The 17,560-nt window shown below is 47.5% G+C and overlaps 1 protein-coding gene across 20 annotated transcripts in view; it reads left to right on the top strand.

Annotated features, from left to right (window-relative positions):
• The window catches only part of LOC146490544 (protein NLRC3-like), a 152,012-nt gene that overhangs the window by 42,596 nt on the left and 91,856 nt on the right, over positions 1-17,560 (top strand). For 5 of the 20 annotated variants that reach the window (XM_085153031.1, XM_085153035.1, XM_085153029.1 and 2 more), the window contains 2 exons: positions 347-393; positions 542-5,628. The exons of the other annotated variants lie outside the window; for them this stretch is intronic. In XM_085153031.1, the coding sequence (XP_085009157.1) occupies positions 347-393; positions 542-1,080 (586 nt within the window). In that variant the 3' untranslated portion in view covers positions 1,081-5,628. Of the gene's footprint in view, positions 1-346; positions 394-541; positions 5,629-17,560 lie in introns of those variants that run through there. 20 annotated transcript variants of the gene reach the window in all.

Consider the following 17,560-nt stretch of genomic DNA (forward strand, 5'->3'; position numbering starts at 1 on the left):
TATCGATCGCTGCAGCCAAACTCTGGAACAGTCGCCCTTCACATCAGGTCGTCACCAACACTCGACATTTTTAAAACCCGGTTGGAAACACATTTGTACTCTGTAGCTTTCAGTTCTGACGAGTCTTTATAGTAATTACTGTGTATGTTTCCTATTTTCTCTCTACTCTGTGCAGCACTTTGGCTCAAGCTGTTTTTAAATGTGCTGATAAATAAATGTAGATTTCTTTGAATAAAACAGTGGAGCCGAGCTTTGAGCTCAGTGTGTAACAGTGTGTGTATGAGAGCCATGTAATGTCCATGTGTGCATGCTGACTGTGCTGCTCTGACCCCCCTCCTCCTTTCAGGGTGGAGCCTGCTGGAGTCCGATGGTTGACACCAGGTCTGAGGAAGTGTAAGTGTGTTTTTAATGGGATTCATGAAAACAAAGCAGCACACATTCAACCATCTTCATCATGTCAGGAGTCATCATCAAAGTGTCAATCAATGAACAGATGATGGATCAATAACTGCAGCTGGATTGTGTTTGTTCTCTCCATCAGATTCCTGTCAACTCACAATCGACACAAACACAGTGAACACAAACCTCCAACTGTCTGACAACAACAGGAAGGTGACACGTGTGGAGGAGGTTCAGTCATATCCTGATCATCCAGACAGATTTGATTACTGGAAACAGCTGCTGTGTAGAAATGGTCTGACTGGTCGCTGTTACTGGGAGGTCGAGTGGAGAGGAAGCGTTGATATATCAGTGAGTTACAGAAGCATCAGAAGGAAAGGAGGCAGTGATGACTGTTTGTTTGGATTCAATGATCAGTCCTGGAGTCTGAGCTGCTCTGATGATGGTCCTCAGTCTGTCATTCACAATAACAGAGTAACATCCATCTCCTCCTCCTCCTCCTCTGTCTCTAACAGAGCAGCAGTGTATGTGGACTGTCCTGCTGGCACTCTGTCCTTCTACAGAGTCTCCTCTGACACTCTGATCCACCTCCACACCTTCAACACAACATTCACTCAAACTCTTTATCCTGGGTTTTATGTCAGTTCCTTGTCTCCTGGTGCCTCAGTGTCCCTGTGCTGAGTGGGGTGTAAAGAGTGTCTCCTGTTACAGAAACACTCTGACTGTTGAACAGATAGTTCAGTCTGTACATGTCTGTCTCTTTCACTCACAAACACGTTTTCAGATTCATGGATTCAATCAGTTGATGTTTGAAACTCTTCTAAATGATTCCTTGTAAACTTCTTCCTCTTCAGTCACAAACAAACAGGAAGTGATGTCACATGTGTTCCTGTCCACACAGCAGAATGAGTCTATTGCTGACAGTGATGTACAAACAGAGTGAGCATTTCTGAGGCCCAAAATAAACTGAGTAGTTCACTGAATGAACAATGGACTGTGAGCTCAGTTCCTTCATCATTAGTATGGATTATATATGTATATGTATTATATTAGTATCATATATATCAGGTGCTGCTGCTGCTGGTTTCAGTCATTGTGCAAATGTGCTGTTTGTAAGGTTGTAAAGCTGCAGTCAGCTGAGACTGAAGAAGTCACCTGATCAGTGAGCAAACGTTTCTGAAAACGTCCAGATGAACAGAATCAACCTTTTGGGATCAGCCAGCAATGCAGCATCATTGTTGTTCAGGTTCAGAGGTTTGCAGGAATGAACTGATGACCAGAAACAGCTGCAAAGTCCAATAAAATACCAGCTGGAGTTCAGCTGCATTTGAAGAAGTCAAAGAAAAGTAAGGATGGCAAAGGGCGATGTTTTCTTCCAAAGAACTGAAAACATGGTCGACGCCTCATTAGAAGAATAATCTGGACATTTGTGAGGAACTCTAACCAAGAAAGCAACACAAGAAAGCAACGTCAAACAGATCCAACAGACAGTTTCATGACTGGAAGTGTTGAGTGTAAAAATGCTACATTGCATTATTGCATCCTCTCACCACAGGAGGTGCTGTTGGCACCACTGATTGCTGATCAGCTGTTCTCTGATGATCTGATTGATACTGTGAATAACGGGACTCACTGAACTCTGTGACACAGTGAAGATTACAGAGTTTAACTTCAACATCTGACTGACGTCACACAGACAGAAGGATGAACCAGTGAGGCACAGAACACAGTTACTGGAGATACTGGATCAGCTCCATGTGAACCTCTGATGGAGAAGCTGCTGAGCCAGAGAAACATCAGGACATGACAGGCAGCTGCACTTATCTAACAACATGTAGCAGAGCTGATCTATGTTAGAGGATCTATCACAGCAGCTGAAGCCAAAGTCCAACACTGGATAGCAGCTGAGCCTGTGCTGAGTGTAGTGTTACAGGAAAAGGGCAGAAACACTGACACTGGTAGCTCACAGTGATGCTGACTGGGGCACAGAGCTGAATGATGCAGCATCAGGACACTGTTTCAGTCTGACTGACAGAGAAACCTGTAGCTGTATCTACATGTGAGGCAGAGGCTACACAAGCAGCTTTCTATGTTTCACAGTGACTGAGATCTTCAGTGGGGGTGGACATGCTCCTGTACAGACCTCTGAGGAGAACCAAGGTGCAGTCAAAGAGTCCAGTCTGTCCTCACAGATGTGAACATGTGGTTTCATCAGGTCTGCTGTCAGCTAGCAGGCTCACATCAGAATCACTGTTCCTGAAAAACACAGTCTGTGTGACATCATCAGTCAGCTGATCGACCCAGATCTGAATGGTTTCTGTCTCTACTGAGGAAGTCAGAGAATATCACTGAGGTGTGGATCAGGTCTGAGTGAGCTGTGGAGGGACAGCTTTAAACAGTCCACAGGTCTCACGTCCTGCTCAGTCTGGTAGCAGATACCTCGTATTGTTCCAGATGTGCTGACATCACCAGCAGCAGCAGCACAGCTGTGTGATACGATGAATCTCAGTTATTGATCCAACACACAGTAAATACAAAGATCAGGATTTCTGAGAGTAATCATTATGAGTCTGAACACATGATCACTGAATGTTAGTCTCCACAATAATAAGCTAACACAACCAAACACAGCTTTCAGCTCTTATTTTGAAACTGGCTTATTTAGAGAGCTGTGATGTGAGCGTGCCTGGCTCTGAGGCACTTGGGTCAGCCTCTGTTGTTTAGAAGTGTTACAGACTGTGAATGACACAGACCTGTCAGTTTTCATGTTTGTCTGTAACACAGCTCAGGGGCTCCATGCTGAACGCATCCATCCAGTGTTATTGATCCAGTACTAATACCAGCATTGGGATCAATACTACAATACACAATCACATGTGTCCACGTGATGCAGTTTGAAGAGCAATAAGATGTCTCTGTATGAGGAGGCGGGGTCACAGGAGGTTCACAGAAACTCTGCAGCAGCATCATCAGCTCACATGGAAACTTTGATGATTCACTTCTGTGGTGTTTTTACAGAAACACGTCACAAAATTAGCTCCACCTGTTTTGTGTGTGAGCTTTGAGTTTCTTGTCTTCATTCTGGATTCTTGTGTTGCTGTTTTTACACACAGCAGATATTTCCTGGTTGCTTCCTTGATGATGTGGGGATTAGGGAAACTATTTTACTGCTATTGTTAATAATCATCATCATTACCATTGCAGTACTAACATTAATAACATAATCTACAGCATTGATACTGCATTCAGATGTTTAAACATATTGGTACCCAATTAGCCTTTATTACAGGTGCAGTTATAACCACGTTAAACTGTAGAGTTAAATCAATGATCTTAAATGCTTTTGAATGCTTGTTATAATCTTAAATGTGTATGTGCTGATTCTGAAAGGCCTAACTCTGAGTACACTCTGTGCCAAAGTAGACAGGAAGTGCAGGCTTTTGCAGAGCGTGCTTGTGAAAGGTACTTTGAGGAGCTGTTGGGAGGATGCTATTTGAATAACCAGGTTATTCATTGTTATCTTTTAGTCATTTATATCTATTTATTAAGCTTTGAAGTAGGGGCACTCATTTGATTAAAACATTTATTAAACATATTACAGATATAGTTTCAGTTAGGTTATTATGCACATGAGAATTGGCCTCTCTTCTCATAAGACAAAGTTCGTGTGAGGTCGAGCCACATACACACACAAACACACACACACACACACACACACACACACACACACACACACACACACACACACACACACACACACACACACAGTAGATAGACTCATTTATAGGTGAGAGGTTAGTCATGTTTGCTTGCAACTGCAAAATTGTCTCTGCAAAAAGAGGAACAGTTTCTTGCAGGGTGTGGGTCTGGTGTTCCAGACGAGAAGTGAAAGTCAGAAGGCTGACAGGAAGCATCTGCTGTGGAGACGGAGACAATGTTATTTTAAACTGTGTTAAAAGTCTTTGTGGTTTTGAAACCTATGTATGACCTGTATCTGATTGACGTTGAAGGGGCGTATTAAGTTTAAGCCCTGATGGTATATAAAGCATCTGCTTATGCTCTGTAAGTCGGGGATCGGCGCTGTCTGCGTATGGCGGTGGTCCCCCCACGCGTGCATTAAATCATCGTTTCACTCCACCTGGCCGGATCAGTGTTGTTATTTTGAAAGTTGATTACCTCCTCTAACCCTCCTCAATATTGAACCCAACAATGACCACATGAAGCTTTCTGAAGCTTGGATTGAAAACGCTTCATTACTCAAAGCTTTCCAACACAGGCCTCTGTGCTGCCATCTGGTGGACAAACATATGAAGTGCAGCGTGAAGCTACAAATTAAACTGCTTCAGCTACGTTTATATATAACATACTATAACCTATATAACTATATGTATAGTGTATTATGTAGGTTTTAGAGCTGGGGGTAGAATTGCTGATGGCCTGGTTGTTATTTCTGTTCCCCATGGTTCACCAGCTCTCACACAACATCAGCACCAATGATCCACGTCCTTATAAACCTCTGAATCAGGTCCTGAAGCTGTGACGTCCTGAGTGAAGACCTCACTGATCACATGACTCTGGTCACCTGGACTCAGTGTTTCTGAAGCAGTGTGCTGGGTTTTTAAAAATACGTGGCTGCTGCCTGATGTTGGGCCCACAGAGGAAGACGACTCACTCGCTCTTCTTCACTTCCTCCTCAAACATGTGGAAGGAGAGCAAAGTGCTGCCAGACTCTTATTTCTGACAGGAACAGAAGAAACCACAGCAAACTGTTCCAGTTCTTCATCTTCATCACAATCTATTTATTTCTGATGGTGTCTTCAGTCTGAGGGTTTGAAGTTTCCATGTCTGTGTGATGTGTGGTGTGAAGGCTGCTGGTTAAACTGGGACTCACTGTTTAGAGCACTGAGTGCTCATAGAGAGATGCTCCATGAGTCCCAGTACAGACTACAAACATGGTGGAAACTTAGCTTTGATATCCACACACTCTGCACGTCTGTGAGTAACTGTGATGAAGATGTGCAGAGATCTGTGTACAAACAGGAGAAAGACTGTAAAGACTCTGTGCTTCTAACAGCCTCTGTTAACATATGTGAGGCTGTTTGTTGTTGTTGCCATGGAGCTTTTCACTGTTTGGGTCAGCAGGTCATGTGATCAGGTTTGTTCTGTGAAAGCTGGACGATGGTTCAGTGTCAGGGTTTGTTTGCATTCATCAATAAATATCTAAATAAATCAAAGACTCCATGTTTGTTCTTTCATCATGTGACCTCTGCTCATCCATCTCTGTGTGCATCAGGATACATTTAGTTCATCATACACAGAAAAATCAGAGTTATTACCTGTAAGAAATGTGAAAGTAAAGATTCCTGCAGTGATAACCAGGCAGGACTGAAACACATCCAAGCTGTCACCACGGTAACAGCACCGCCCATCCACAGGTGAGGGGAGGAGCAAAAAGAGGGATTTTCACCATTTTATACTAAAAACACTCAACTAATGTTTCTAATATGAAACAAATAAGCCCACATTAATGTGAGCATTTATTAAATAATAATAATAATGATTTCCTCCTGATCTCATTTCCATAGCAGAGAAAACTGTGGTGTGTATTGAGGTGGAGGGTGTGGTCTATGGCTCAGGTGTACAGTGAGGGTGGGGTGCACCACAGCAGCTTTCATTGCAAGATGTTCAAATCTTCTTCTTCTGTAAGATTTCACACTGGAAATTCCTATTTTTCTCAATAGCACCACTAGTGTTGGGACTTGGATTTGAATCTGATCAGCACTCCCGCAAAGGACAGATGAGTGACAGGACAGGGGCACTTCAGGGGGCCAATCAAATTTCAGCTGGGACCAGTGCCCCTGTGGCGCCACCCCTGGAACCACTCCTGGCACCATCAAAACCGCCACAGTGGTCATTTAACTCATCTCGTCAGCACACAGATGCAGTCGTTTCTAACTGTCGCTAAGGCGGGCAAAGGCGCTGCACTATTCTCCTAAATTAGACCATTCAGACAGGATCACGTCACACGACCTGATAAGGAGAAGCCAAAACTGGAAGCCACGACATTGTTGAGGGTGTTTTTTTCAAAGTTCTCTCCACAAATTCAAGGTTTCAAACTGCTTCAACATCTCACTCTGTGTAGTCGTGTGTCTCTGAGCTTCGGTGCAGAATTATCATTAAAATGGTGGGAAAATGAGGATGATTGAAATGACCACGGCACAATGGATCAAGTTACAAAAATTAAGCGATACTGACCAACACACCACAACGACTGTGTCGCACGACACAGGATGTGATGTCACAACTGGTGGGAGACTTGCTGGCCTGCTCCTATGAGGGTTGTTTTCCGGGGATGGCTTGTTCCTCTTAGTTGCGCTGTCGGGGTTCCCCCAGGTGTCGGGTGGTTCCTATGAGGGTTGTTTTCCGGGGATGGCTTGTTCCTCTTAGTTGCGCTGTCGGGGTTCCCCCAGGTGTCGGGTGGTTCTTGGGGTCCAGGCTCCCGTCTTTGGCTTTCTCTGAAGTGGCCGGCCTCTGCAGTGGTTGGCTGGTCGCTGCACTGGACCGCTAGTACTCCTTCCCCTGGCTGTGGGAGCTCCATCTGTGGCAGCAGGTGGAGACCCATTGTGTACATCTGCTTCACCCTCGACTTTCCCCCACCACTCTTCTTTTCTGTCCCTTTTCTTTCTTCTATTCCTCTGCTTTCTTCTATCTTTCACTGATCTGGCCTTCACCCTGTCCACGCTATAACATCCACACAGGGGGCTAACGGCATTCTGGCCAGACAGGAGCTCTTAGTGGTAAATCCTGTGGTTTATGCATTTATATGACACATTTAGACCAGAAACACTGGATCTTTCTTAGGCGCAAATAATGATTTTAACTGTCTAAAACTGAACGTCAAAGCTCTTCAGAGGTGACAACAACAAACAGATCCCATCCTGATCTGTTCCACTGCACAGGTGGACTCCAGTCCAGACCTGGTCTACAGATCTGGTCCAGAGTCATGTTGCTGTCGGGGCTGTGTGACAGTATATGCTGCTCTTCTTCACTGCAGTCATCACATCACATGGTTCTGTAATCAGCACAAACACAACCTGAACATCATCCACTGGATTTAGAAGATTCACAGCAGTCATCAACACATTTTGTATCTGTTGTCACTGTTTTCAACTCAAAACGTGATCGTTTATTTTCTAGTTTTTTGGGTTTTTTTGTTTGTTTTTTTGCCTGTCCCATTTGGTTCTTTAGCCGTCAGAATTGTTGTCTGAAGACCAACAAGGAGACCCAATTGTCAGGCGTTGTGTGGAGGCGAGGAAGAAGGAACCCAAACGCAGGACTCACAGGTAGGTGAAGACTGGTGAAGGTTTATTATAAGGAGTGGAGGAACAGAGGGTGAACGGACACTGACTGGCTGGAACACTGAATGGCTGACTGAACTGAGAGAACACGGGGAGGACAACATCACACGAACATCAATGACACGACAAAGAACTGGTGAAACCGAGGGACCTAAATACACAGGTTGAATGATGACACTGATTGGAAACAGGTGAGTACAGGGCTGAACATAATCTGACTAATGACACGAGAGACAAGCTGACATGGGGAAAAAACAGGAAGTGGAAACATTGATGCGGGAAAACTGAAAACACTGGGTCACCGATCCAGGAAACCTGACAGTACCCCCTCCTTCAAAGGAAGGCACCCGACGGCCAAAAGAGAAAAAGACCAGAACAGGGTGGGCGGAGGGGGCCCAGGACGGAGGGACGGAGTCCACAGAGAGACAGAAACAGTTCAGGCGGGCGGCCGCGTGGCCGGCGGCCGAGACGAGACAGTTCAGGCGGGCGGCCGCGAGGAAGACGGCCAAGACGAGACAGTTCAGGCGGGCGGCCGCGTGGCCGGCGGCCGAGACGAGACAGTTCAGGCGGGCGGCCGCGAGGAAGACGGCGGCGGCCGCTGAGCCGGTCCGGTGGGCGGCCGCGAGGAAGACGGCGGGCGGCCGCTGAGCAGGTCCGGCGGGCGGCCGCTGAGCAGGTCCGGCGGGCGGCCGCTGAGCAGGTCCGGCGGGCGGCCGCGCCGGCGATGACGTCCAGAACGTGGCTGGGGCGACGGTGCGGCAGCCGCAGGACCAGGCGAAGCAGAGGCTGACGCTGAGCCCGAGGCTGGACCAGGTGAAGCTAAAGCTAACGCTGAGTCTGGACCAGGCAAAGCAGACGCTGAAGCAGAGGCTGGGTCTGGACCAGGCGAAGCAGAAACAGAGGCTCAGTCTGGACCAGGCGAAGCAGACGCTGAAGCAGAGTCTGGGTCTGGACCAGGCGAAGCAGAAGCAGAGGCTGAGTCTGGACCAGACGAAGCAGAAGCTGAAGCTGAAGCTGAGTCTGGACCAGGCGAAGCAGAAGCTGAAGCTGAAGCTGAGTCTGGACCAGGCGAAGCAGAAGCTGAAGCTGAAGCTGAGTCTGGACCAGGCGAAGCAGACGCTGAAGCTGAGGCTGGACCAGGCGAAGCAGAAGCTGAAGCTGAGGCTGAGTCTGGACCAAGCGAAGCAGAAGCTGAGTCTGAGGCTGAGTCTGGACCAGGCGAAGCAGAAGCTGAAGCTGAAGCTGAGTCTGGACCAGGCGAAGCAGAAGCTGAAGCTGAAGCTGAGTCTGGACCAGGCGAAGCAGAAGCTGAAGCTGAAGCTGAGTCTGGACCAGGCGAAGCAGAAGCTGAAGCTGAAGCTGAGTCTGGACCAGGCGAAGGAGAAGCGGAAGCTGAAGCTGAGTCTGGACCAGGCGAAGCAGAAGCTGAAGCTGAAGCTGAGTCTGGACCAGGCGAAGCAGAAGCTGAAGCTGAAGCTGAGTCTGGACCAGGCGAAGCAGACGCTGAAGCTGAGGCTGGACCAGGCGAAGCAGAAGCTGAAGCTGAGGCTGAGTCTGGACCAAGCGAAGCAGAAGCTGAGTCTGAGGCTGAGTCTGGACCAGGCGAAGCAGAAGCTGAAGCTGAAGCTGGACCAGGCGAAGCAGAAGCTGAAGCTGAGGCTGAGTCTGGACCAAGCGAAGCAGAAGCTGAGTCTGAGGCTGAGTCTGGACCAGGCGAAGCAGAAGCTGAAGCTGAAGCTGAGTCTGGACCAGGCGAAGCAGAAGCTGAAGCTGAAGCTGAGTCTGGACCAGGCGAAGCAGAAGCTGAAGCTGAAGCTGAGTCTGGACCAGGCGAAGCAGAAGCTGAAGCTGAAGCTGAGTCTGGACCAGGCGAAGCAGAAGCTGAAGCTGAAGCTGAGTCTGGACCAGGCGAAGCAGAAGCTGAAGCTGAAGCTGAGTCTGGACCAGGCGAAGCAGACGCTGAAGCTGAGGCTGGACCAGGCGAAGCAGAAGCTGAAGCTGAGGCTGAGTCTGGACCAAGCGAAGCAGAAGCTGAGTCTGAGGCTGAGTCTGGACCAGGCGAAGCAGAAGCTGAAGCTGAAGCTGGACCAGGCGAAGCAGAAGCTGAAGCTGAGGCTGAGTCTGGACCAAGCGAAGCAGAAGCTGAGTCTGAGGCTGAGTCTGACCCAGGCGAAGCAGAAGCTGAAGCTGAGGCTGAGTCTGGACCAAGCGAAGCAGAAGCTGAGTCTGAGGCTGAGTCTGACCCAGGCAAAGCAGAAGCTGAAGCTGAGTCTGAGGCTGGCCCAGGCGAAGCAGAAGCCGAGGCTGAGGCTGGACCAGGCGACGGCACGGGAGCCGGGGGTGACGGAGCCACAGCTTTAGGGCCAGCGGGCGCGGAAGCCCCTGGCTGGAGACAGGCAGGGCCAGCGGGCGCGGAGGCCCCTGGCTGGAGACAGGCAGGGCCAGCGGGCGCGGAGGCCCCTGGCTGGAGACAGGCCGGGCCAGCGGGCGCGGAGGCCCCTGGCTGGAGACAGGCAGGGCCAGCGGGCGCGGAGGCCCCTGGCTGGAGAGCGGCCGGGCCAGCGGGCGCGGAGGCCCCTGGCTGGAGAGCGGCCGGGCCAGCGGGCGCGGAGGCCCCTGGCTGGAGAGCAGGAGGGCTCACAGCTGGCTCTGGGTGCTGTGGCTGCAGGTCCGGGAACTGAACTGACTCGACGGGAGGCGACTGGACTACAGGGGACTGGAGGACGGGAGGAGACTGGACTACAGGGGACTGGAGGACGGGAGGAGACTGGACTACAGGGGACTGGAGGACAGGAGGAGACTGGACTACAGGGGACTGGAGGACAGGAGGAGACTGGACGACAGGGGACTGGAGGACAGGAGGAGACTGGACGACACGGGACTGGAGTGAAGGCTGAAGAGCAGGTGAGTGAACTGACTGGAGTGGAAGCTGAACAGCAGGTGAGGGAACTGACTGGAGTGGAAGCTGAACAGCAGGTGAGGGAACTGACTGGAGTGGGGAAGCTAAGGGATGAACAGAGGTGGGCGATGCTGATGGCTGAGCTAATGACAGAGTTACCGAGGGGGATAAGATTGCGGCCTGGGCTAATAAGGCTGGTGCCTGAGCAGGGGACACCTCAGCTAGCCTAACCAGGGACAGTGCGAGGGCGTGAAAGGTTGGATCAGGAGGTGGATGAAGAGGTGAAGTAGTAGGTGAACCGGTTAGCTCTTCCAAGCCTCCAGGGAGGTCAGGCTGGGTTGAGGCTGCCCTCAGCCTGGGCGCTGGGACAGGCACGGGAGGTGGCTGGACACCAGTCACCCCCACCCGGGAAACAAGAGCGGATGTGGACATCTGAGGAGGCGAAATGGCTGAAGAGGAAGGCCAGATCTGGGCTGCCGTGCTGGTGGGGAATGGCTGAGTGACAGGTGTGGAAATGGTGACCGGGTGTGTGCTACTGGCAGGTTTATCAGGGTTTGGTCTGTTTTTTCTGCCACCACGATTTACAGTCTTTGTGGGAGCAGCGCAGAAAAAATCTTCCCAGTCTACATCCTCCAGGAGGAAATCCCCCCATGGATCGGTGGTGGATCTGTTATGTGTTTTATGAGAACAATCAGATGACGGATGTGGAAAACAGTTAGTGGAACTCACCACCGGGAGTTGTTGAAAATAGTCCATATTATGGCGGCGTGTGCGCCGCTTTCTTTGGGAAGAGGAAGCGGCCGGGGTAAACAGCTGAGCCTCTGGCACGGTAGCCTCCATTGAGCCGAGGTGGGAGGCGTAGCCGCGGTGCCATGGCGAAGGTGGAGGTCCGGCGAATGAGGCGGCGGGTGTGTGAACGAGGAGGGGCGGCGAGAGAGGGAGCGGCCGAAACGCGGCATGAAACGTCCACTCTCCGCGGCAAATGCTCCGGGGCAGGTGAGGCAGCAGGTGGGGGAACGCGGCGTCTCCGAGGCCCGCCCAGAGCCAGACGAGTCCCCTCGAAGACGTGCTCTCTCTCCGCGAAGAGCCGCTGTTTTCCCCTGACCAACTCTGCCCAACGGGAAAGCGCTGCCACCTGCCGCTCGTAGAGGTCCGAGTCCGCTGGGTCCCAATCGTGTCTTCGTGGCACGGGTCGTGTCATTCTGTCAGGCGTTGTGTGGAGGCGAGGAAGAAGGAACCCAAACGCAGGACTCACAGGTAGGTGAAGACTGGTGAAGGTTTATTATAAGGAGTGGAGGAACAGAGGGTGAACGGACACTGACTGGCTGGAACACTGAATGGCTGACTGAACTGAGAGAACACGGGGAGGACAACATCACACGAACATCAATGACACGACAAAGAACTGGTGAAACCGAGGGACCTAAATACACAGGTTGAATGATGACACTGATTGGAAACAGGTGAGTACAGGGCTGAACATAATCTGACTAATGACACGAGAGACAAGCTGACATGGGGAAAAAACAGGAAGTGGAAACATTGATGCGGGAAAACTGAAAACACTTGGTCACCGACCCAGGAACCCTGACACCAATGGATTTACTTTACCAAATAGATCATCACGGCCTTGCCGTATTGGTCCATTTGATCGACCTTTGTTGTTATTATTTTTTTTATTTTCAGTTGTTACAGACGCGACAGACAGAAGCAGGCATGGAGGCTGGATCTCCTCCATGCCTGCTTCATGCCCTGGGGGGCGGGGCTATGGCTCTCTACATCCTCTAGCAGGCCATTACATGGGGAAACCTTTTGAATACAAGCGCGCTGATCCACACAGGTGTGCACACGGGTGTTCACTGTTCATAGACATAAACTACACCTCTATTGGCTGCTATTTCCAAGCACATTGTGCACTGTCGGTCCTGCTTGCTACACAACAACATTCAATATTTAGTATTTACTGCTGTTTACACTTAGCTAGATTAACCTGATGGTGTTGTGTTTAGTATGTTGCTCTGTTTGTTTTCTCTTCTTTTACTCTCAACAGGTGATCCAGGAGATTTTTTTCTCTTCTTTCTCTTTTTAAGTGTCCTTTCTCACTGTCCCTCTTCCCTTCTGTTTTTCTTTTCCTTCATCTTTCTTTCTCCCTTTCCTATCCCTCAGTCATGTCTGTCCCGTCTATTTTCTAGTTTTGACCCTTTCACGCATGAATTATGACAACCTCAATCAGGATTTTTTTCTTAAGTGTTTTTATTCATCTTTAGGCATGAAAAAAGATTTTTGAACTTCATTTAAACGTGTACTTTTCAAAGAGTTTTTTTTACATGTCCAGTTAGGTGGACAACAGGTTTTGACAGGGTATGGAGGGACACATCAGTGTCCAGTATAGTGGTTTATGTGCAAGTATACCATCAACACTGACACAAATACAAGCCTTTGAATAGCTGTAACTGTAGTGACCACTGTGTGTGAAAGGGTTAAGTGATCAGGTTTAACAGATCAGTGATAAATCTGTGCTGTTGGATCAATAATGAAACAGACTGCTGTTAGAAATAACTCTGATTCTGGTGTTTATATTCTGATCAAATAGATGATAAATAGTTTCAGTGCGTAACTCACAGAAAGAAGCAGACCAGTTCACATCAGGCTGAAACCTCTGCAGTGTCTTCTTGGCTTCGTCTCTAAATTTTAAAGTTCTGTAGTATTTTATAAGAAACTCCTTTAAATTGTCCTCCATGCAGCCAAGTTTGTTTCCAGTTAATTCCTCCATATAAAGAAGAAGAAATGACTTGTGTTTATAAAGGATCTTCCTGTTATTCCACGTTTGTTGGAGAGAAGTTATGCTTATAAGTTTCCATGTGTAACAGTCGCAATAGTGTGGTGTCTCTTTAAGACAACTTAATGTTTAGTGATGTCACAAGCATGCGCCCCTGCCCTCTGTTGTATGAACGCTGCTGGCTTCATGTATGATAAGACAGCAGCTGTTCAGCTGGGCCTTGTTGGTGAGGAGTGTTTATTAAAGGACGAGCACTGTGGGATTCCCAGTACCAGTGTGGTCGGGAGTTTTTGACTGTCCTGCTGTCTGCCGCCTCCTCTCAACCACTGAATACACATGTCAGAAAAGCTTGCTCATAAAAACTGTTTCCTCTTCCTACTTTTCACAATAAAAGTCCTGCACAGCTGTACTCTGGTTACTTGATATGTGACTATTGTGGTTATATCAGTTTTGTATCAGATTTCTTTTTTCCTAATACATTAAGGATAATATACTCTCTTTCCTCTTTTCCCAACTGTGGTATAAAGCACAGCTTAGCCTTAGCAAATGTTCAAAGAAAAGTCGTCACTTCCTGATTTCTGTTTCACTGATAAATATTGTCACACTGGGGTTTTTGCAAATGATATCAGTGACCACTGTGTGGCAGCTGGAGTCAGACAACTGAAGCTCCCACAATCAAGACCACAAACAGCTTTCAAAGGAGATTTGAAGCTTTTCTGTCAGCAAGCTTCATGATTTATGGGACTATAACTGGAACAGAATCTACCTGATCACCAATGGTGAGCTGGCATGGAATTATTTTTATGACACTTTTATCAAAATGATAAATAAGCATGCCCCCATGCTCAGATTTAGAGTGAAATGCAGAAACAATCCTTGGTTTTCTCCTCAGCTATGCAGTCTCCTTAAAAACAGGGATGCTGCTCAGGCCAGAGAAACTAAATCAGGAGCAGATTGGCTGATTTGTGGCAGCTCAGAAATCGTTTAGCCTCCTTCATTAAAAAGGCCAAATCAGAATCCTGTCCTTCAAAAACTACTAAACATCTGAATGATCCTAAAAGATTCTGGAAAAGAATAAAATCTTCTCATGGTGAAATAACCACCAATGAGTTGCAGCCTTTGCTGTAAAGGAGTTCAGGAGTTCACAGATGAAATGTACCTACAAAGAAAGTAGAATTGATTCAAACTTTACCAAGCAGTTCAGCAGGGAGTGGATGTGCTGTTGGGTTGTTGGAGGTACAACACACAAGAAGGCCGATGCAGGTGGATGCAGAGAGAGGCCAGGGCCACGTTCAAACCTGAACACGCTGCACAGTGTTTTGTTCCATTTGTTAGGGATGAATGAAATGCTTCCTTGAAAGGATGTGTGCAGACACCAGTGGGCGTGGAAGCATGTGCACCCTCATTTGGTGGGTATTGGCGACTGTCAAGCCTTTGAGTCGCCGAGCAGCTGAATAGGGGAATAATGTTGACGTGCCCGCTGTTCAAAACGTAAGTCAAAGTTCCAGATTAAAAACGTCTTTATTTGTTATTAAATCCTTAAAATCCAGAAAAACAGTGATCAAAATAAACATTCTAAGCTTGAGCGGTCAGCAAAAGTCGACTTCTCCCATCACCCACTCATTCACAAAAATCCCCTCGGGACGTGAACAGGTGATATAGCAATCACTATTACTATTACCGACACCACGTGACCCAAAGCTACGCCTATCCACAACAGTGGGTGTGCAAGAAAAGTCATCCTGTCACACAGCAATGCCTACATAAATCACACCACTCTGCTTAAATAATAATAATAATGTTTAGTGAAGCAGGTGAAGCAAAGGGCTGCTTTTAATAGGCTGGGAGACCCAGGTGTGCTGCTTTAGCTGGTGAGCCTCTTATGCTAGCCTCCATCTATAAGCTGGGATCATAGGAGCACTGCAGTCCTCACTAGATCAAGTATTGTTATTTATGCAGGTGACAAACGTTTACATTCACAGAGTCATAGAATTGAGCCTCGTTTGAAAAGCAGGTGTTTAATGCAGCTGCTTAGAGTTCACACACAGTAGAAGAATCAGACTTGAGTCACATTTCAAACCACTGGAAAAATACTTAGCAAGTAATAATGAAAACACCACAGACTTAGTATATCCTGTTTAGTCCTGTGTTTGATATTAATGTGCTGTTCAGAGAGGATCTTATGTCCTCTTTTACAAAGCCGCCCCTTTGTTTTATGATGTTTGTGTATAAATGAATGTAGGTGTATTTATAAGTGTGAAGGAGCCCTGGGAGAAAAGACTGAAGCTTGTGCCAAAGAACAAACAGGAAAGAAAGATCAGCATTAATAAAGACGAGCACAGAAGGAGCCCAAGCACGTGTTTCTTTTTCAGATTTCTCTAAAAGTGTGTGTTCATTTGTTCCATCTGTCTTCTTCACAATAAACAACAGCTAACAGACACACATGCACTCTGTGTCACTTCACAGGGGCTGATGAAAGTGGACACAGTAAAGGGAGAGCTGGACCTGCTCTACACATCCTGGACTCTGTTAACAGACTTTATTCTGCAGCATCAACAGATGACGTATAAAAATATATGAAAATATGGAAACGTTTAACATTGTGACTGTTCACATTAGTGAAGCTGTTACTTTGCTGCCAGGTGGAAAAAGAACCCTAAAGCTGAGTCTTATTAAACATCTGCTGCACGAGAGAGTTTCATGGCCCTGCTTTATCCTGTGCTTGCTGACCACCTCGTCCTGAAACCTCTTCATCATCCTCACAGTTGTGTGAAGAAAGAGGGAAGCAGGTGGAGATGGAAACCATCTGTGCTCCTGTGTTCACTTGTGTGTGTGTGTGTCTGTGGTCATATCTAATGTGTACCTACAGACAAATACAAACACAAACACCTGGCATTGCACAAGAGTCTCTACTGGAGCAACCTGCAGATGTCAGAGATGTGATTAGAGGGTAAAGTGGACTAGTGAGTGCATCTATGTTGTTGTTGTCTGCTGGGGGACAGCATCAGCTCCAGAGATGCATCAGGATCAGCAAACTAATCTGCATCTCATGGTGGTTACCTCGGAGACCATCTGTCACTTTGTGTAGAGCCACGCCCACAGTGCACAGAATACATGTGTACGACTAATTTGTCCACACAGGAGGCATCTTGATGCTGTCATCATACACAAAGGCTTTTGTACAAAGTATTAAACAAACTGCAGCAAGTGTGTTCAAGACTTTTTCCCTGTCTTATTTCTCTTTATTACACATAATCTATGGAAACGTGTGGTTTGATTAATTTGCATGTGTGGATTTGATGGGTTGTTGCCACATCTGGTGAGATTTTCATGTCAACAGCACCTTCTGAAATATATTTCTTTAGAAAATTGGTGACACTGGTGAAATTCGTCCAATAGCTGCTCTATTTAAACCCCATAACCACACTGGGTAGCAACCTCACCACTACATGGCCACAGACATTTCCACAGTATGCACCTGTGTGGAACAGGAACATGACACAGAAATGTATTACAAAGATCTAGTCTGGTTAAATATTACAGTTTATCTTTCAGGTTCATTTCTTGGATGATTTTGTAAGAAACAAACTGCTTGAATGGTGACTAAATGAGTTGAAGGAACGATTTGAAGGTAAATTATTATTACTTGGTGGCTTTTTTGTGGCAACTGTGACACTTAGTAGTAGAACTGACACACAAAACAACAACTACACTAACTATATCGTCTGCAACACACCCAGTGAGCTTGATTTGAAATCCTTTTCTGTCTTACTGACATCACTGAGTTAATCCCTGAAGTTTGTCCAAAGATTCAGACGCAGTCTTGGGCAGTTAAAGTTGAGTCTGTCACGGGTCTTTGTGACCCAGCATTTTAACTTGTTGTATTTTATGTTGTGCTTCTGAGTCCTTGGTTGTGCTGTTTTGTGGGAAAACTGCCCTTCACTACTACCTCTCCCACCTGGAAAACAAAGACTCATACATCAGGGTACTTTTGGTTGATTACAGCTCGGCTTCAGTCCTGTGATCCCACACAAACTCTCTCACAAGCTGGAAACACTCGACCTGCACCCTCCACCCTCTGTGACTGGCTACACTCGACCTGCACCCTCCACCCTCTGTGACTGG

Source organism: Neolamprologus multifasciatus, unplaced genomic scaffold (genome assembly GCF_963576455.1).
Source record: "Neolamprologus multifasciatus unplaced genomic scaffold, fNeoMul1.2 chr03_unloc_1, whole genome shotgun sequence".
Classification (NCBI taxonomy): domain Eukaryota; kingdom Metazoa; phylum Chordata; class Actinopteri; order Cichliformes; family Cichlidae; genus Neolamprologus; species Neolamprologus multifasciatus.